At 40.2% G+C, this 21253-nt stretch overlaps 1 protein-coding gene across 1 annotated transcript in view; it reads right to left on the reverse strand.

Moving 5' to 3' along the window:
* LOC140185756 (inositol polyphosphate-5-phosphatase A-like) overlaps nt 1-21253 on the reverse strand; it is a 481074-nt gene that overhangs the window by 254273 nt on the left and 205548 nt on the right. Inside the window, exons 3-4 of the mRNA XM_072239377.1 lie at nt 12944-13044; nt 7302-7389 (exon numbers count right to left, since the gene is read on the reverse strand). Of these exons, the coding sequence (XP_072095478.1) occupies nt 7302-7389; nt 12944-13044 (189 nt within the window). The remainder of the gene's footprint in view (nt 1-7301; nt 7390-12943; nt 13045-21253) is intronic.

Consider the following 21253-nt stretch of genomic DNA (forward strand, 5'->3'; position numbering starts at 1 on the left):
GCAGCAGCCCAACTTCAATTCTGCCACTGACTGTAAGGTTGTACACCCTCCTCACGACTGCACGGGTTTCTTCTGTGCGCTCCAGATTCCTCCAAAGACGTATCGGTTAGTAGAGACTAAACACAAGAGCATCTGCAGATGCTGGAAATCCACAGCTACAAACAGGAGGAAGTTAGCAGGTTCGGCAGCATCTACAGAGAGAAATAAACAATTGCCATTTCAGGTCGAAGCCCCTTGTCATGACTGGAAACGAAGTTCTGGCTTCTTCCCCATTCCTTTCCACTCGTGATAATCAGGGCCTAGAATGTTAATTGGTCACATGGGTGTAATTGGGTGGTGCAGGCTTGTTGGGCCAGAAGGGCCTGTTAACATGCTGTATCTCTAAAAAAATAAATACAATTATGCTCAAGACCCTCTCCATCTAACCTCATTGTCTAACTTTCTGGTTCTATTCCCAGTTCTCTCAAGATAATTAATATTGTCTTCCCTTCCTCGTCCTGTGCTGTCTGCTTTATTTGCATCCTTGGTCCTCTTCCTCATCTCATTTCCTTGGCATGGTAAGTTTAAACACCATACAATGGGGGTACTATTACTTCAACATTTTTTACAGATCTTAGTTCAAAAGGATAGTTAACAATCACCTCAACCTACATCTAATGTTCTACTCTCATTACAAATCTGGAGGTTCAATTGATCACACAACTTTTCTGGAATCTTTCTGAAGTTACAAATGGAAAGTGGAGCATCAAGAGGGAAAGATAGCCCTTTCCTCCGTTATATAATCATATCACTAAATTTCACCATGTTAAGGCGACTTTTAAAGAAGGGACATTGGGGACATCGTCCCATTTGCCAGTTTCATGGCTCATGTGAAGCCTTTCAGAAACAGTGGATGCTGCACAGGGTTATTGATTGTGATTTGATGACTGTCTTTGAATTACTAGGTATTGATTTTGGGGCTAGGGCCAGTGCTCTTGGGCAGTGGGGTGTTGGTAGTGGCTAGAATGAACATAGCCACTACTTGTTAGTGACACATTACTGTTAGTGCTTGCTTTGCTCAATTACTAATTTAAAATAGACATTTAGCCATAGTTCAGGTAGATTTAGGTCTAATTTTTACATAGTAACAAAGCTGCCTTCTGATTAACTTCAACTAAGAGCCCTTCTGAGACCATCAAAATCTTTCAGCCATCAGTCCTGACCTACAGGCAGTTTGGATATTTTTATTGCTACTATTTGTCTTTGACCTTTATTCAAATGTCAGTTAAATAAAGTTGAGTGCAAAGCTTCATAGGCTGGGCAAGATAGTCTAATCAATACAGCATTAAGACATGACCAAACAGTAATAAATTAATTAGTTACTATTAGCAAACAACTTTCAGCTATTTTTACAATAGATTGTGTTGAACATACAACTGTTAATAGCAACTCTCAATAATTAAGTTTGTAATTTATTCCACGTTACTTTGGTTTCATATTGACCTATTATGTATGACATTTCTTTTATCTGTAAACATTAACACTACCTGGGATATTATTCTGGGATGAAGACATTTACTCAAGAACAGGGAATTCTGAGGCATGAAGAAAGCGGTGAAATAGCTGTTGGAGAAGGGGAAAAATCTCAGGGTGACAAACAAAAGATGTTCAGAAACACAAACGGCTGTAACTCCTCTTCTCCAACTGAAAGCTGTTGAGATTATATGAAATCGATAATCTGTAATTTATTGAGACGTAGTATTGACCACAGAAGAACAAACTGCTAATTAACATGAAGATCTAACTGAAACAGGCAACAATAAAGTATTATCACCAAATCCAACAGACAAAGATTTTGGTTACTAACTGAGAGGACAAGAATACAGGAGTTATTGATCACATTGAATTTATGGTGTAACAAAGCATATTTAACATAAGCAGACAAGCAAATCCTGTTCTCAGTTTGGAATCAGTATATTTAGCCAGAATTCATGTGCTTCCTATTAGCACATTTTTCTGCTGCACAAATATGGCAAAACTATTTCTGTTCATTATTATTCTATCCTGAGACTGGCAACAGCTTTAATTTTTCATAGCATATAGTACACGCAAGTGCTATGCTGAAAACAGCATTTAGGTATTGCCCTGATCAAGGAGTCCTAATGAAATTTCTCGGCCCTATAAGTCGACTCTTTATTCTTTTTCATAGATGCTGCCTGACCTGCTGAGTTCCTCCAGCACTTTATGTGGGTTACTCAGGTACTGTGCTGATTCTAGCTTTCACTGATGCAATCAAGTAGAGCCACAGAAGAGACGAGTTTCCAAGGATTTACAAACTAGTATTACTGTGGAAAGCTCTGAAAACACCATTACCATGAGCACTAAGTTGTACATCATGGGTTGATATACTCCACTCTAAGAAACAAGTTACTGTATTGCTATTCTATTCTTCTCAAATACTATTTACAATTCTTGCCTTTTTAATGCTCATTTCAGGTATTTCAAATTGTACTTTAAATTGCTATTCTACTTTAAACAACCGATTCTACTTTAAACAACTGAACATGTTCCAATCTTTTTTGCAGTTTGTATAATAGAATCAGAGAGCACTTCAGTACAGAAACGGGCCATTCGGCCCACCTAGTCAATACCGAACAGTTATTCTGCCTATTCCCATTGACCTACACCCAGACTATAGCCCTCCATATCTCTCCCGTCCAAGTACTTATCCAAATTTTTCTTAAATGTTGAAATCAAACCTGCATCACCACTCCTGCCAGCAGCTCGTTCCACACTCCTATCATCCACTGAGTGAAGAAGTTATGCTTAACAATTTATTCGTGTTTCCTGTTCTGCCGGCTTAATGCCCCAGAGCTCTGAGAGCCACAGTTCTAGGAATAGAGAAGCTCCCACCACGGATATTGACGGATCCTTTCTTCCCGGCTACAGTGAGTTCACCATATAGCCAAGCTGTGGTCACTTTACAAAGAGAAAGATATGTTTGGAATTCTGTTTATTTATGGACTCATTAAGGTGAGAGACGTCAGGCCTGAAAGATTAAATACTGTTAAGTTTAAGGGATGGCACCAAAGCAATCGCAGATCAACAGAAGGAAGAAGTTGCTCTTTCCATTCTGCTCCAATGAAGTGATTGAAGAATCATACAAGAACGTGCCACCTGCACTGCACTAGTTTAATATTGACAACACATGCCTATCTGAAGCACTGCTCAGTAACGTATTAGGCACATCTAGTCAGAACGGAATTGAAACCACAAACCCTATTTCCTTCGTTTCTTTATGACTACAGTTTGAATTGGATTGAATTGCAGAGCTCATGATGAGACCTCTCAGCCAGAATCTCAAAAATCCAACTGGTTGTTGAATCGCAGTTACCACCTCTAAAATTAATTATTATGCATATTGACTTGAGGAGAAATGTGACTCCTTTCCACTCACTCATCATCAATAACTCTACAGTTAGCACTGTTTCAACATTCAGGTTCCTGGGCATCATTCTTCTGCAGGACCTCACGTGGGAGAATCATATCTCCTTCATTGATGAAAAGGCTCAACAGAGGATGTACTTCTTGTGGTAAATACATGTATTAGAACAGCTAATACATCCAAATATATATGGAAAATAAAGTTGATCCTTGATCCTTAATCATTGTGGTAAAAACAAATTAGGAAATGCACATGAATTCCCGTCCATTGTAAGAAGAGCAAATTTATGTCTTATTAATTGTTTATGAACTCCGCATAAGCATGTGAGGCTACTTGAGTAAAACATGCCTGGAGGTTAAAATATTGCAGTTCTCATGCAAAATTTGAAGGTGTACAAACTCAAAAAATAATGATTCAGATAGTTAAAACCCTTCACTGCTGATAGACAACAGAATTTAATGCAGTCAACAGAAACCAGCTCATTGGAAACAAGAAAAACATTTCTCAAAAACTGACTGAGAATCATGGATTTCTGAACAATAAACAATGGAACTTGAATTGTTCAGGTTCTGAATTACCTAATTACACAGCAGAATGAACTCCACAAGAATCCCAATACATTGTAAGAACCAAAAAAAAAACCAGCTGTTTTCATTTACACCAATTTATGTCACGCTTCCCTGCCTTTGTTTAAAAGAAAACTCTGGCATCATTAGTATGTATACTGAAGTCAGAAACTGCATCATTTACTGTGTTCTTTCTTGATTATTCAAATGCAGTCCCTGCTTTTTTCATTACCCTTATTCCAGCTGTTTTACTCCAGTTCCAGTGGAACTCCTGCTGTTCAGTGCCACCTAGTGTCAGAACCTGGTATAATTATCAGTTTAAATTCTAGAGTTTTGGGAGTTCTTTCAGATAAACAGTCGGAAGAACTACCTATCTAAAACAAAATTGAGCACTTATCGCATGAGATTAACTGCACAACTATATGCCTTGGTTAATTTTTCCACACTTTTTCAACACTACATATTAAAATATGCATGCACTCCCTTCAATCCAGGCACAGAAATTGATTTAGGACGGTTCAGTAGGATGCTATTAAAGAGTGCAAAAGTGACCATGGGACTGAGGGGCAACTGGAAGCGGCTGGAACAAATTAAGCAGCATGGGAAAAAAGCAGCAAAGAGCTTAAGGGAATGAAGCAACAACAGTGGAGTAAAGCAGAAACATGAGAAAGTCTGCAGATGATGGAAATCCAAAGCAACACACACATAATGCTGGAGGAACTCAGCAGGTCAGGCAGCATCTATGGAAATGAATAAACAGTTGACATTTCTTCAGGACAGAGTAGCAAGATGGCCACAACTCCCTTCAAGCAAAATTAACTTGATAATTTAGCAGGGATTAGATCCCATAGGTACTTAAACAGGCAAGCCAGTTGGAAGCATAGACTCTGCTGGGCAGATACCTTCTGCTGAGAGTCAACACATGTTCGTCTGCCACAATGAACTTTTTCAAACCCAATTTGACATCTGTAAGAACATCATCACATTTCTTGGTTTGTGTTCTTATTTGCTGTCACATTGCTTGTGTTAGGGTGCACGTCAAAGTTCAACATCTCAGATTTGCTTGCCGACCTATACAATCGCTGATGGAAGTTTTATACAAATCACAGAAAGGGGGAGAAATGATCGATGCACAGGATCATGAGAAAACCAAGTATTCATGATGACTAGACGCATGTCTGTCTGATTATCTACTGTGAAGTATTATTTCAAAATCACCACTACAGACATGTGACTGTCTAATGACAGCTTTGAAATATTTGCACACAATGTGTGGACTCTTTCCTTTCTCAGCTTATTTTTCTTGCCACTGCGTAATGCTAGAGAATGAACTTAACTTTTCACTTGTGCAGGACTGGGCATGGATATTTACAAATTTTTATGGTTTGGTGCATCTATTTCTACCAATCACAAAGCAGTTTAAAATACTGCTCACCATTAGACTTCCATGCATGAAGTCAAAATTCAAGCAGTTTGAATAATGGAAGTGGGACAAAAAATAGCTTTTCAATAAGTACAGTGAGCTGTTAAGTTGCAATCATTAACCCAATTCCATGAGCATCATTATCGTTAGTTTGGTTTAGATTAGTGATGTACGATTATTAGAAAACATCTGTTGCAATGCTCTTCAAAGTACAATCAGGTATGAAAATTGGCAGAAAATGAGTAGGAAGAACTTCTTTGAAAGGGCTTTTTAAGGAGTATTGATAGCTGTTACTGCAAGCTAGGCTAATTGATTTAGTGTATGAAGTTTTTTGGCTACAGAAAAACAGTTAAATTTTCTCACATTACTGACACAAGAGCCTCTGGGTAACTTTCATTTCTTGGGTGAGGATTTACTGATTATCCTAAGCCACCAAGGAACTGCTATGAAGCTGTTACCAGCCAACTGTCTGTTAGAATTCTTTAAAAATCATTCTACACCTTTCCTATCATAAATTTGTCTGATGAATTGAAACCCAAATTTGTTGTATATTACCTCCACTACCAATACATTCTCCAACAAGAGTTCCAGGTATCAAATTGTGCAATATCTCTCTCCAGTTCACTCAACAAAAATTCAAAATTAAATAAATCCGACTTACTAGGAATGTCACAGAAATAATTCGTGCAATCCAAACAAACGGACAATGAAGTCTTTCTACGTGATAAAGATTAAACCATCAAGCAAATTTATTACAAACTCATTTCTAGTTAAATCATCAGTATTAAACATCACTTCGAGTTACTGCAAGTTCCAGGACAGAGGAAGGAAAAAAAACTTGTTGTTTGTAAGTCACAAAATATCCTATACCGGTTATATACTTACTTATGGCTGTGATTTCCGTGATCCACGCAGTTAACCAAAATTCTATCCAATTCCCATGAAAGACACTCGTGTTACTGGAATTTACTAATCCACTTAAAGCATTTAAATCCATGTTTCAACAAAAAAAAATTGTCTTACAGTATGTGCAAGATTACCACCAGTAAAGCTGGAAGTTGATCTTCAGAATCTTATGCAACTTAGTCTTGGAGGTTGCAAATTTGTTCTGACAGTGCTGGGGGTGAGCTAGAATTATTGCTAGATCATCTGATCCCCAACAATAATAAATCATTCAATTTTTATTGTGTGCTGAAGTCAGTAACATACTCATTTTAGTATCTGAATAACATCACAAAGTTTATGCTTCTACTTTGCATTAGAAATGCTTGACATAATATATAATGAAGGCATACACTCAATGGCCACCTTATTAAGTAGAGGAGTGAAATACAGTGTGGTCTTCTGCTGCTGTAGCCCATCCACCTCAAGGTTCGACGTATTGTACATTCAGAGATGCTGTTTTGAACGTCATTGTTGTAATGCGTGGTTATTTGAATTACTGTCGCCTTCCAGTCAGTTTGAACTAGTCTAGCCAGTCTCCTCTGACCCCCTTCATTAGCAAAGCCCACAGGACTTCCACTCACTGGGTGTTATTTTTGTTTATCGCACCATTCTCTGTAAACTCTAGAGACTGTTGTGCATGAAAATCCCAGGAGATCAGCAGCTTCTGAGATACTCAAACCACCCCGTCTGGCACCAACAATCATTCCAAGGTCAACATCACTTATATTTCTTCCCCATTTTGCTATTTGGTCTGAACAACAACTGAACATCTTGAGCATAACTGCATCCTGTTATGCATCGAGTTGCTGTCATGTGATTGGCAGATTAGAAATTTCCATTAATGAGCAGGTGTACTGGTGCATCTAATAAAGTGGCCACTGAATGTGTGTTCTAGTATTGTCCTTCCTTCAATTACAAGATTAGCATGAGGAAGATATCTTACCGTAAAATGTTCAGCTGATTTATAATTTTCATCCAAGTATACTCGTGCTCTGTTATACTCTTTCATTTCATCACTTGATAGCAGTTCTCTACAATAAGAGAAGGAAAATGTTTTTTCATGGAATTTTTAGGATAGGTTTGTTTTTTGCTACAGTAACTCCAAAATGCCTTGTCTTTTAATTCTTGAACATATTCAGTAATTCATCATCCATCTCTCTCCAAAGCAAAATTCCACAGGTGAACAGAAATTCCTTCTCCTACCCACCTTAAAAGGGCAACTCTTAAACCAGAATATGCTCCCTGATTTTAAACTCACCAATGAGAATACTAGCTTTATTCCTAATTATACAATTTTAAAATTGTGTCCTGTCACATTTGGGCCTTGGTGAAAGGTTTACTTGAATCAGATTGTTAATGTAGAGTTTTATAAACTATCCTTCTGTAAGCATGTTTGGTTCAGTAGAAAACGCTGAACATGAGGAAATGCTTTGAACATTTTAATTGAATACCCACCAAATAAAGGTGGAAAACTGTTGTAAAGTAGAGCAAAAGTTCTGAAAAGTAATTAAATCAAATGCATTCATAAATGTAGCTTGATGTTTGTAGTCTTTACATGTTGATTGAACTGTGAAAGATTCGATCAAAGGTAGCTGATCAATAATGTGAAGGTATGCTATTCTCAACCACATTGATGTTGGTTTCATTCTGTAAGCTGCTGCCTGATACAGCCCAACTATCTCCATGAGTGGAAAGGCTCCCATTTATATTGAAGTGTATCCCAAAAACATCAAAGCAAGCAAAACATGCTTGTGTCAACTATAATTTTAAAATCTTTTCCCATGGCAGCATAGTGGTTAGCCTGACGCTAATGCAGCTCAGGAAAAGGGATCTAGCTCAGGAAATTCCAAGGTTCAGAGTTCAACTCTGGTGCCATTCTGCAGGAGTCTCTACTTCCTTCCTGTAGAATGCATGGGTTTTCCCCGGGTGCTCCAGTTTCCTCCCACAGTCCAAAGACCAGGTATGTTAATTGCTCATTGTAAACTGTCTCGTGATTAGGTTAGGGTTAATCAGAGTTGTAGAGTTGCTGGGGCAACAAAGCTCAGGAGACTGGAAGTGCTTACTCCATGCTGTATTGCTAAATAAATACTAAATCTCCTCAACTCCCAACAAAGTATAATTCCTGTATAAAGTAGAAATAGCGAGATAGATAGATAGATAGATAGATACTAGGACTTGATGTTTCAATCCCTATGGTAAGTCAGCACTCTCGATGTGGGCAGTGGGCTTGGAGTGGTGACAAGAAGGGAGGATAGGTACATCATCGGGGTCATCAGGTGGGCACCCTCCTTCTTTGACGTTTCATTGAAAAGCCCACGACGTCTCCAGAGGGCTCAACAGTGCTACCTGGCGTCCCATACACTCCCCTCAGTTCCATACCCTCCTGTCTTCATCTTGCAGCCCAGTTGTTGTCTTTCTTTTTAATCCAAATCCAATTGCTGCTTTCTTCTGCTGCATTTGACAAGGACTTGATCGCTTGTTGGAGGGAGTGACCCCTCACCCCCATCTTCCTCAATAGACTAGCCGTAGATGCAGCAACGAATCCCCTGCATCCCATTTCTACAGGAAATATCTTGGTCTTCCAGCCATTCTGGACAGCTTCAGTTGCCAGTTCAGAGTACTTGGTCTTTTTCCTCTCATAAGCTTCTTCGACACCACGGTATTCCCATGGTACTGTCAATTTCACAACATATGCCAGCTTGGCTGCTGTGGACCACAGGACTATGTCTTGCCGGACTGTTGTAGCCGCAATGTCTGGGGGAAACACAAGCTTTTTTTTCCCCCCCAAGGCCACGTCCATTTTCCAATCCCGAGCAACCTGCAGAATGCTTACATCTTTTGATGTTATATGGTGCTCTGGAGGCTGGCCTGCTGGTACAAATCACGTGATGTGGACATTTCCTGCCGATGTTTGTGGGAGAGCATTTGTGGTGACTCGCCTCTGTTCCAAGATTGATGCCAGCTGTCCCAGAACTTGGTTATGCCACCAAGTGTACCGCCTCTGGGTGCGGCTCATGGTGCATCCTGTTAAAATGTGCCTTAGTGATCCAGGTGCTTGACAAAGAAAGCAAGCGGGGTCTTCTCCCCAACACTGGTTCAGGTTCTGGGGTGTGGGTAGGAGGTCATAAGTGGCTCTGATGACAAAACTTAGCCGAGATCCCTCCATCTCCCAGATGTCACGCCAGCTAAGTTTCCTCTTTCCCAGGCTCTCCCAATTAGTCCACTGGCACTGCTTGGCCATTGAGACGGCCCTGGCGTTTCGCTCTGCCTCTCCTGTCTTTGCAACTCCTCCACCACGAGCAGTCTCTTCTGCACTGATGTTGCCTTGTGCCACTGAGGAGCTTTGGGACGAGCCTGAGCCCGGCTCTCCCATGTTGGACTTGGCCAACCACATCCCTGAAGCGAAGAGCAGACTTAGCTCTCTGAACGGCTTCAGATGGACTCCACTTCCTCCCCATTGCCACCCTGGGGCCGCTGTTTCAATAACAGTATCTTCAGATTCACTGAGGGTCATGACCAATCTTGCTTTGGTGCATTTGAATTCTTCCACAAGACTTGCAACTGGTAATTCCAATTTGCCGTTCCCGTACAGTCCAACAGGACTTAAGCATCGTGGAAGTCCAAGCCACTGTTTTACATGTGGGCTGATCATTCTTTTGAGCTTTTCAACCTTGCTGATGGGGATTTCATACACCGCTAAAGGCCACATGAGTCTTGGGAGTATGCTGAACTAGAAGCAGCACAGCTTGAGTTTTCCTGGCAGCCAGGTCTTGTTGATGCGAGCTATGTACATGATGGTATCCTTTTTCAGTTGTTTAAACCGCTCAGTGTACTTGAGCTTAGCATCATATCATCGGCCCAAGCTCTGAAACAGTTGGGACAGGCGTTCCGTCAATATGAAATCTTTTATCCATGACTTGACCTTTGACAATGGAGATGCTTCTGCACTTGCTGGGCTAGATCTTCATCCTTGCCCATGTGATGTTTTGATGAAGCTAAATATGTTAAAGGACAATTAAGGACAAAGATGAGGTCCCCGCCCCCCCCCCCCCAAGCTGGTCTATATGTGTGGACTGGTTGGCAAATTCAACTGATGACAAGGGATCAAATTCCAGATGGAATCAAATTATTGAAAATGATAGTGAACAATTGATAGTCATTTTGAGTATTACACTCATCATTTCTTACTGATAAGAAGCTCAGTGTTCAATACAGAATTAAAAGAGTTTCTGCTCTGGAATTCCAATTCTAAATTTCTGAAAATGAAGATGATAGATGTGGCAATAGGAATGTGAGCTCTAAAAACATAAAAGCTCCACTTTCTTGGAAAAGTTGGACACAAACACACAACTAAGCTCAAACCACACACATAAAAGTTGCTGGTGAACGCAGCAGGGCAGGCAGCATCTCCAGGAAGAGGTACAGTCAAACCAGCTCAAGCCAGCAGGGGGAGGTATTTCCAGTAATACAGTATCTGGAAGAAACTTTGTAAACATGTCTGTGCCAGCAGAGGGAGCCCTGCTCTTGATTGGGATGTAATCGGCAATATTTTCAGTTTAGAATTTAGAATGCTTCTTCCTTAATTGCTGTAATACAGCATACATTTTTAAAATGTGTTATTTTAACTGTGAACCTGCTATGGGTTAAAAAGTAGGACATTAATTTTAGTTAATAATTTTAATAAATTAAGTGAATTCACAAAATTGAGACAAATCAAATTTAATATCAGTGAGTTTGAAGTCAATCACTTTAATTTAAAATAAACAGAACTTTTTAAATGGTTAAAAAGTTAGAATCAATGGGGGACCCGAAGGGAAACAAGATCCAAAAGGCCTTTTAGAATGTCAAATGATAAAGGGCACCATCAAGCTGAAACATTAGCCCTAGTTCTCTTCCCACAGATGCGGACCGAACTGCTGATTTTCCAGCATTGTATGGTTTGTTTTTCAGATTTTCAGAATCTGCTGTGTTTTGATTTCCAATAATTCTCATTGCTGACAAATGTATTTAGAGGGACAGGAGCACATGGTAAGAATCTCTGGACACCATTCCTCATCACTCCGCTGTGGGGGTGGGAGAGAACATGCCATTGATTTATCTGAATTACATCTAGGCTCCATCTATTGATTTGGGAAGAGACTGAAAAATACAGATTGTATTTCCTGGAATTTGGAAGGGTAAAGGATGATTTGATTGATACTCACACACTCAATGATTCAGGAACAGCTTCTTTCCTTCTGCCATCCAATTTCTAAATGGACACTGAACCCAAGAACACCACCTCACTACTTTATGTTATGTATTTATGTTTTTCCACAACTTATTTTTACTATATAATGTATAACGTAATTCAGTTTTTTCTATATATGATACAAACATTTGTAGATATAGAAAAATCATACATATATATTTATATTGCATTGTACTGTTACTGCAAAGTTAACAAATTTCACAACATATGCTGGTAATATTAAACCTGACTCTGATTCTGACAATCAAGAGACCAAGGGAAATGATAGAGTCAGAGGAAACTATGTTTGCTTACTCTGGAATCTAGAAGATATAATCCAGAGAGAAGTTTGAGGAAAACACATCTACGCAAAGAAGTTGGTAGAAATATTGAACGCTGTTCTAAAAAAATCAATTGGAATTGAATCAACTGTAAATTCCAATCATGAGGGTTAGAAATGGGGAAGTTATTACTTGAAATCAATGCCTGGAATACAGCTGTCTCCAAAGAACCAATAAGAACACATTTCAGCCAACCCAGCCATCCCTGAAATTAAATCAAGACCAACACGATAAAATTTTTTTGAGTTAGAACTGTCCATCAATAAAGATAGGAAATGTTGGTGGATTAACTATTATACTTAAAATGTGATATCTTTCTTAATGGACAAATAAGTAATTAATTTAAATGTTTTATTGTTGACCTTAATATGAACCATCAGATCATTGCCCAGTTCAGTTTCTCACTTGAGTTTAAATGACTCAGAGCAACACACAAAATCCTGGAAGAACTCCACAAGTCAGGCAGCATCAATGGAGGGGAATAAACAGCCAAAATTTCAGGACGTGACCCTTCCTTAGGACTGAAAGGTCAACTGTTTATTCCCCTCCATGGATGCTGCTTACTGTGTCGAGTTCCTCTAGCATTTTGTTTGTGTTGCTTTGGATTTTCAGCATCTGCAGAATCTCCCTTGTTGGAAATAACTCAAAGCTCTTGTTCTTAATTCATTCTTATGAGATCGATGCTTCATGTAAACTAGATATTATATGAAGCTTAAAGAACTGTGGTACAATGCTCTTAGATCTGTTTGCAATGACCTTCAGATTCTGTTAAGAATTAAGGTCGGTTCATCAGTCATAACAATGTTGTTTTCCACCTTACCTTACATAGTGTACTAAATGATGAATGGAAATATGAAACAAATCAATGACGATTGGCTAACAGCTAAGTAACTGATGCAATTTAACATAGCACCTCAGTAATCTGATGAGTCTTAAATTCCCATGTTTTCACCTTGTTAGTAATAAAGGCCCAAGTCATCATTTTGCTGAGAGTTAGGCAAACACAATACTTACTTCACAAATTTATCAACGTGGGACATTGAGGCTTCATAATTCTTTCCTCCAACTTCTTGGCAATGCAATGCAATAAAGTGAGGCTTGTGTGTGTGCACGGTCTGTAAAGAAAAAGAAAAAATATATTGTCACCACTACAGCTAAAGGAGATCAATGAAATACCAAAGCAGCACACACAAAATGTGTGAACTCAGCAAGTCAGGCAGCATCTATGGAATTGAATAAATAGTTGACATTTCAAGCCGAGACCCTTCTTCAAGTTTGGCTAAAAAAAAATAAAGCTTTTGATACAGGGGGTAATTTTAAGATAGAAGCAAATGAAAATTTATTTGCTAGGTTTTGCAGAAGTATACAGTGTGTGTATATGTATTATATATATATAAAAAATAGAGAGAGACTTTTGCACAGTACTGTAATAACTTTATGTATTGCACTGTACTGCTGCCACAAGAAAAACAAATTTCATGACATATGTGAATGATGGTAAACCTGATTCTGATATGGGTCTCTATTGTGGACAGAGAGTGGGAAAGAAGCAGGGATAGGGGAATCATGGTTGGGAAGAGGGGAAGGGAGAGTGGAAGGAGCGGAAAGCATCAAAGAGACACTTTGTAATGATCAATAAATCTATTGATTGGAATCAAATGACCTTGCCTGGTGTCTCAGGGCTGGGTGTGCTTGCACCTGCACCCCCCCCCCCCCAATCTCTGGCACTCCTTTTCTGACACTGGTCTCACACCCTCTCCATGGAGCTACCCTTCACTACCCCCAGATTCAGCTCTTGCCAGATTCACAAACTTGCTCTCTGCTCCACATTGACAAATACAGTACTGTGTGTATGGCTTTGGATTTATCAGTTGCACTGGAAAGAAGATACAAGGCCTTCACTGCCAATCAGCCTATGTCACTGCTGAAAATGGAGTGGTTTTCTAAGGTGTAGCACTTTATTCCAGCTGAGTTCACGAGCCAGTTTTTCTATCAGGCTATGGACTGGAGGTGTTGCTCCCCAGTGTTATATTGCCTACGAGCGGCCTGGTTGGTCTATACACCGTTCCCACTGTGGGCTAGCTGCTTCACTGTTTGTGCAGCTCTCTGATTCAGTTGGCTCTGAGAAGTGGTTGGAGTGGTGGTTTACTAACAGCACACCTCCTCTCAATTTATGTACTCTTCAGTAGCAGTAGGTATAAGGTTATCTCATTGTTCACAGCAGAAGCTGAAAAGCACTTTGATAATTACTCATCACAGACTAATTCAAATCAACATGCTGGGACATATTGAAAAACTATTTTTGTTTCCTGCCTTCTTTTAGAAAGAGTAATTATAGTTTAAAAGGGAGCTGTTCTCTCAATACTGATAATTAAGTGAAAAGTTGGAAAGTAGGAGAGGAGCAAATGGAACACTGAGAACCCAATTAACTTGACATTAATGCATTGCTTAGAGGTGAAAGAACAACTGCCTGAAATAAAGTTATTGTAGATGCTAGGAATCTGAAACAGCGAATGCTGGAGGTACTCAGAGAATGACACTAAAGAGAGAAACAGAACTGATGAACCTGGAACTTTAATTCAATTTCTGACTCCACAGATACTGCTTGATCTGTTGAGTATTTACAACATTTTCTGTTTTCATTTCAAACTTCCTTTAAAAGGTGTATTATCCTTAAGAGTCATGGAAAAGTACAGCACAGAAACAGGCCCTTTGGCCCATCTAGCCCATACTGATGCATTTAAACAGCCTACTCCCATCGATCAGCACTTGGACCATACCCCAGCATACCCCTACCACCAAACTTCTATCCAAACTTCTTTTAAATGTTGAAATCAAGCTTGCATGCACTACTTGTGCTGCAGCTTATTCCACACTCCCACGACCCTCTGAGCTTCCCCTCATGTTCCCCTTAAAGTTTTCACCTTTCACCTTGAACCCATGACCTCTAGTTGTAGCCCCACCCAACCTCAGTGAAAACAGATTCTACTTCATGCATCGTTAAGTACGGTCCTGTTTGTATTATTTTCTATGCTCTTTGGTTCTGCATTTTATTTCATTTATAAGTAAGCAGCTTCGACCTGCATACAAATGACTGGGGGAGCTGCCATTTGTCTCCTTTAAATGGGATGTGAGCATATCCCACAAATTCCCCCATTGTTGATTCCTAAAGTGATGGGTAAATCTGTTAAAAGATACAGATGTCGTCCTATACACATTATTGAACGTGATTATAAGGAACATAGGTACTTATGGAAGTTTCCATCTACTTCTGAACACAAGTGTTGTGGGAAACAAACTTATTGTAGAAGAATCACCTCTGGCAGTATGACCCAGCATGTCAGATTTCTACATTGGCAATAAGCCCTGAATAAGTCACCAGTGGCTAGATCTTAAAAAAAAAAATACTGGGTATTTAAGGCATCAATGTTCTGTGATTATTCATTACAGCCTTTTCGAAGTGCCTCACAATTTTCCACTTTCCATCATCACTCAATCACATACCACAACCATCACCATTTTCTCTTCTTGTATTCTAACTCTTTCTGTTTCTGCCCCAGTCAAAGCAGGACTGGTCCGTGAGGAAACCTTCTTGAAAAATGTACATCAGTGACAAAGGCAGAATTTCCTTTTAGTTTAAACATCTTGGTAAACATTGGTGTGGGTCTGAACTATCTGTGGAAGAGTTTAAAATATACTGTATAATCCAGGACAGTTATACATTTCCCTCTGACTAGACAGTAGGAGATGTAATTTTAGTTATTGAATCTTTCTCAATTTGATGGACTAGATTGACATATATAGTAGTGTGCAAAAGTCCGAGGCGCATATATATATTTATATATTATAGTATTATAGCTAGGGTGCCCAAAACTTTTGCAAGTACTGTATTGTCAATGTGGAGCAAAGAGCCAGTGTGTAAATCTGGCAGGAGCACAAGATGTTAGGGCTGTCGAGGATGGAGCACCACAGGGGGCGTGTGGGACAGGTAGCAGAGGAGGAGGGCCAGGGGCAAGAGGTGGCATGGGTGCAGACACACCCAACCCTGAAACAACAGACAAGGTCACTCGATTCCAAACAATTGGTTGATTGATCATTACAGAAGATCTCTCTGGTGCTTCCCATTCCCAACCCTCTCCTTCCCCCCTTTCCCAACCATGATTCCCCTCTCCCTGCCCCCTTCCCACTCTCAGTCCGCAATAGTGGTCTATATCAGAATCAGGTTTATCATCACTCACATATGTCATGAAATTTGTTACTTTTGTAGCAGTACAGTGTAATACAAAATTACTACAGTACTATGCAAAAGTCTTAGGTCCCCTACTATATATATGCGCCTAAGACTTTAGCGCAGTATGTAGATCCAAATAGTGCCATTCATTTTACAGCTACATTGTAAGATTTGTTTCCCCCTTTGTAGCTTAACACACACAAAACACTATAGACAGGAATAAAGAGTCAATGTTTCGCTTTGGGACCCTGTTTCGGGCTGAGATCCAGGCCCGAAATGCTGACTGTCCTCTTTTTCATAAATTAATCATGTATTACGTTCTAGAAGGGTGACAGGGGCGACAGATCAAAGAGAGTGGGCATGATAAGATGGAGACCAAGACACAAATGATGATAGCGCCAACTGGAAGGTGGTGAAGGTACAATTAACAAACCTTCACCGCTTCCCTCAGTAGGTATCAGCACCACATTTTCTTCTGTCTCTCTTTTCCAGATGGAATTGCTCATTTAGTGCAATGTGCATCTTGCCATCAGCCATCTCCAAATGGCACGTGTCTACATATTTATCTATACAGAAATATATATACAAGTTGCAGCCTGGGGTAAATTTTGATCTTTGTTGACCCTGACCCTCAACAGTGGTACTCCCCAGGGCTGCATGCACAGTACCCTGCTCTACTCCCAGTATACCCATGACAATGGGTGGGGACCATCATCAGAGATCCTCACCACCCAGGTCATGCTATCTTCTTGATGCTGCCATCAGGTAGAAGATGCAAGAGCCTCAGGACTCGCACCACCAGGTTCAAGAACAGTTACTACCCCTCAACCATCAGGCTCTTGAATAAAAGGGCATAACTAAACTCACTTGTCCCATCATTGAAATGTTCCCACAACCGATGATCTCACTTTAAGAAGTCTTTATCTCACTATCTCATGGTCTTGATACTTATTGCAATTTATTTATATTTGGATTTGCACAGTTTGGTGTCTTCTGCACTCTGGTCGATCTCTCATTGATCCTGTTTTAGTTACAGTTCTGAAGATTTGCTGAAAATGCCCACAAGAAAATGAATCTCAGGGACGTATATGGCGACTTATATGTACTTTGATGATAAAATTTACCTTGAATTTTGACATTGCGGCGAAAGAAGGTACCCACTCTTGTTCATCAATAACACCACTGTTGTAAGCTAGGTCAATGACAATGATTAGATGAACTAATCGTTCATTGTGATTGTGAACTTTTTGTCATAGTGTCAGAACAACATCTAGCCTTTAACATCAGCAAAATGAAAGAGCTAGTTGTTGCTGAAAGGAGGCACGGGGTGAACACAGCCCTAACCACAGCAACAGAGCTGCTATAGAACTGGTCTAAAGCTCCAAGTTCCTAAGCATCCATATCCCCAGCATCTTCCCCAATCCCTTCATGCTGGTGGTGATCATGAAAGCACTTCATCCTATGTACTTTCTTAGCATTCGAGAAGCTTTGGCTTGTGCTAGTAATATTGTCAAGGGTGCCCTTCATTCCCCTTCTTCTCTTCTACTTCTGAGGAGAAGATATTAGAGCTTGAAAGCCCAGGTAACCAGTCTCAAAAATGGCTATGAAACTTCTGAACCAATTGACTTTTTCATATCCCCTACCTGGTGGGGCTGCCATGCTCTTGAATCCTTAGTTCTACATCTTCCAGTAATGTAATTTCAGCATTTCTTTTAGCGTGACCGCGTTTGAACCACTACGCATCATTCTGTTCTTTGCGCTGTTTGCTTTATTTGTTGTTATTTTTTTTTTACTATGGACTTCACATGCACAAAGAATTTCATTGCACCCTGGTGTATTTGACAATGTACCTAATCTGAATCCTTTGACCAAATTTAAGAACTCAACTCTCACCTTAGGGATTTCTCATATACACAAAATGGAATAAGATTGAGCTAAATAAACATAGCATAATTTACTAAATCCTGTGGAAAAAGCCTGCATAATAATATTCATTTTGATACTATGAATATTTTGGTTCCTTAAGGTTCTTATAGCTGGGAGTGGTAATGGGGACAAGCTCCTACTACCTATTAAATGCTCCCATTGGCCTGTGTCTCAAATAGCCTCTCACAACTAAGTCCAGCTCCTGGCCTTCACATGTGGCTTAGCTACTAAGCCCGGGGGAACCATTTCTACTGATAGAAGGAGCAAATGTGGGTTACTTGCACCTTCAAACCAGTCGCTTCAGGCAGATGGGGCTCGTCAGCCATGGCTGTCAGCTCACCTGGGAGAAGGAAAGCCCTGTCTCAAACCTCTGCTGTCTTGCAGCTCTACCCACTCTTGGGGAGGGCTCCTGGAGTAAACCCCGAGGGAAAAATCCAGAGCTGGAGTCCCTAAGACAGTCCTACATTGAGTTCAATGCAGGAGTTGCCAGTCAGCATCGCTTCTAGTACCAAACTCCATCAATCTCTGCCATTCCTTTAGGTTCATCATATGCATGGAGAGGGGGAGCTTGTTACACAGGCAACAGCTTGCTCTCTGTACCGTACTGCCCAGGCTTGCATATCTGGACAGCTAGGATGCAATATGCATGGTCATCTCTGACCAGTGGTGGCCCTCATCTCACCATACAACATTAATACAAGTTATTCAAATTGTTATCGATATTCCAGGAAAGGGCACCAAGACTACAGATTAAACTTCAACTGAGGGAGGGCGATATAAGTCATGGAATGTGTGATGTGATTTTATTCAGAAAGATTCACAGCAACATGATAGTAGATTAAGTTAGTGATTTTCCATGTGTAATATCAAACCCATGAATAGTTGTTTCATATGCTTCTAAGATTATGGAAAATTAGTTAAAGATTTTAAGAAGACGGGGATGAAACTCCCAACCTGAATGGCAGGGTTTTTGCCGTCTACCCCTTCCCCCCAGAAACCAAGTCTCAAATCAAAACCTTCCCTGCTGCTAAAATGTAAATCAATTTGGCTAATCCTGGATGGCATTGTGGTAGGCACAACACTTTACAGTACGGGCGACCCAGGTTCAACTCCTGCCACTGCCTGTAAGGAGCTTGTAATCTCTCCCCGTGACTATCTTTCCTCTGAGTGCTCCAGTTTCCTTCCAACAATTCAAAGATGTACTTACTGGTCGGTAGGTTAACTGGTCGTTGTAAATTGCCCTGAGATTAGGCTAGGATTAAACTGAGGATTTCTAGGTGGTGTAGTTCAAAGTGCTGGGAAGGCCTACTTCCATGCTCTATCTCAATTAATTAAATAAATAAATAAACAATCCCACAAAATACAGCTGTCAACTGGAAATCCCATTGAAAATACAACACAAAATACATAAATATTGGTGAGAGATGCACACTGTGAAATACCTTCTGGATACCCTTCAACCGGATGGTATGAATATCCATTTCTCCTTCCGTTGAACAAAATTTACACCCCCATTCTGACCTTTTACTTCTTCTCACCTGCCTAATGCTTCCCCTGGGCCCCCTCCTCCTTCCCTTTCTCTTATTGCCCACTTTCCCCTCCGATCAGATTCTTTCTCCATCCCTCAACCTTGTCCACCCACCTGACCTCACCTATCGCCTTCCAGCTAGCCTCTTTCCCTCTCTCCCCATTCCCTCTCAGGCCTGAAGAAGGGTGTCAGCCTGAAATGTGGACTGTTTATTCTTTTTCATAAATGCTGCCTGACCTACTGAGTTCCTCCAGCATTTTGTGTGTCACCCTACGAAATAGTTTATTAAAGAGGAACTGTAATAGAAAGTTAGCTGTCATCTGGTGAAGTCATTCATATATAATGATAATGACTTTAGCTATTTTTTTGATAATTCTGCTATTCTATTATTCACTCAGTGGTCACATTATTAGGTGCAGGCCATTTGATTATCTATACATTTTTGTGTATTCATGGTCTTCTGCTACTGTAGCCCATTCCTTTCAAGGACTGACATGTTGTGCACACAGAGATGCCCTTTTACACACCACGGATGTAACATGTGGTTATTTGAGTTACTGTTGCCTTCCTGTCGGCTTCAACCAGCCTGGCCATTCTCTTCTGACCTCTCTGATTAACAACGCATTTTCACCCACAAAATTGCCACTCAGCGCATGCTTTTACTGTTTTCTCTGTAAATGTTTGGCACTGTTGTGCTTGAAAATCCCAGGAGGTCAGCAATTCCTGAGATACCCAAACCATCCCATCCGGCACCAACATCCATTCCGAGGTCAAGGTCACTTAGATCACATTCTTTCCCCAGTCTGACGTTTGGTCTGAACAAGTGAACCACTTGACCAGACGTGCATGTTTTTATGCACTGAGTTGCTGCCATGCGATTGGCTGATTAGATATTTGCATTAACAAACAGATGTACACATGTACCTAATAAAGTGACCACTGAATGCACATTGCATTTAAAATTATGTAGCTCAATCTTGAAAACTATATTTCCAATCTGTGTCACTCCTCCTGCTTGCAACTTTGGCTGCTCTGCATCTAATCTGTGCTGAGCAGGCAGTTGCTAATACTAAAAATATTCCACTCCCAGCACGTTAGCTCAGTTTAAGACAAAGTAAACAATCTGTTATGGGAGGGGAACAAGAAATGCAAGTTTGAGTTTAAGACAAAACATCAGAAAAATTGCCAGCGCGTTTTCAAAGAAATTGATGAGAATTTATAGTGCATCTATGATTAGACCTAACTTGTGGGGTGAGAGAAGTTCATCAGAAGCAACATCTAACTTTATCATTGCTCATCTTGCACTGTGTGGGAGGGACTTAAAGGGGACTTTAAAAATTTTACTTGTTGTAGAAAGCATCTATGATCACGTGACTACAAATGCAATCATAACGTTTTCATTTTTAAAAAGTACAACTTTAATTATTTGTTGCCATATCCCATCCAGACCAAGTCTCATTCACCCATTACAGTATCCCTGTTCTTGCTGCTCAACGCTAGCTGCTGAATACTGAAGATCTCGAAATTTAAATCTGCCATCTTGTTTTTAAGCCTTTCATGGACTTTCTTGTGAGCATTCCAAAACCCTGCATTCCACCATCTCTGGACTCTTGAGCATTTGCCTCTGTCAGAATGGAGG

This window comes from Mobula birostris, chromosome 21, assembly GCF_030028105.1.
Source record: "Mobula birostris isolate sMobBir1 chromosome 21, sMobBir1.hap1, whole genome shotgun sequence".
NCBI classification, from domain to species: Eukaryota; Metazoa; Chordata; class Chondrichthyes; order Myliobatiformes; family Myliobatidae; genus Mobula; species Mobula birostris.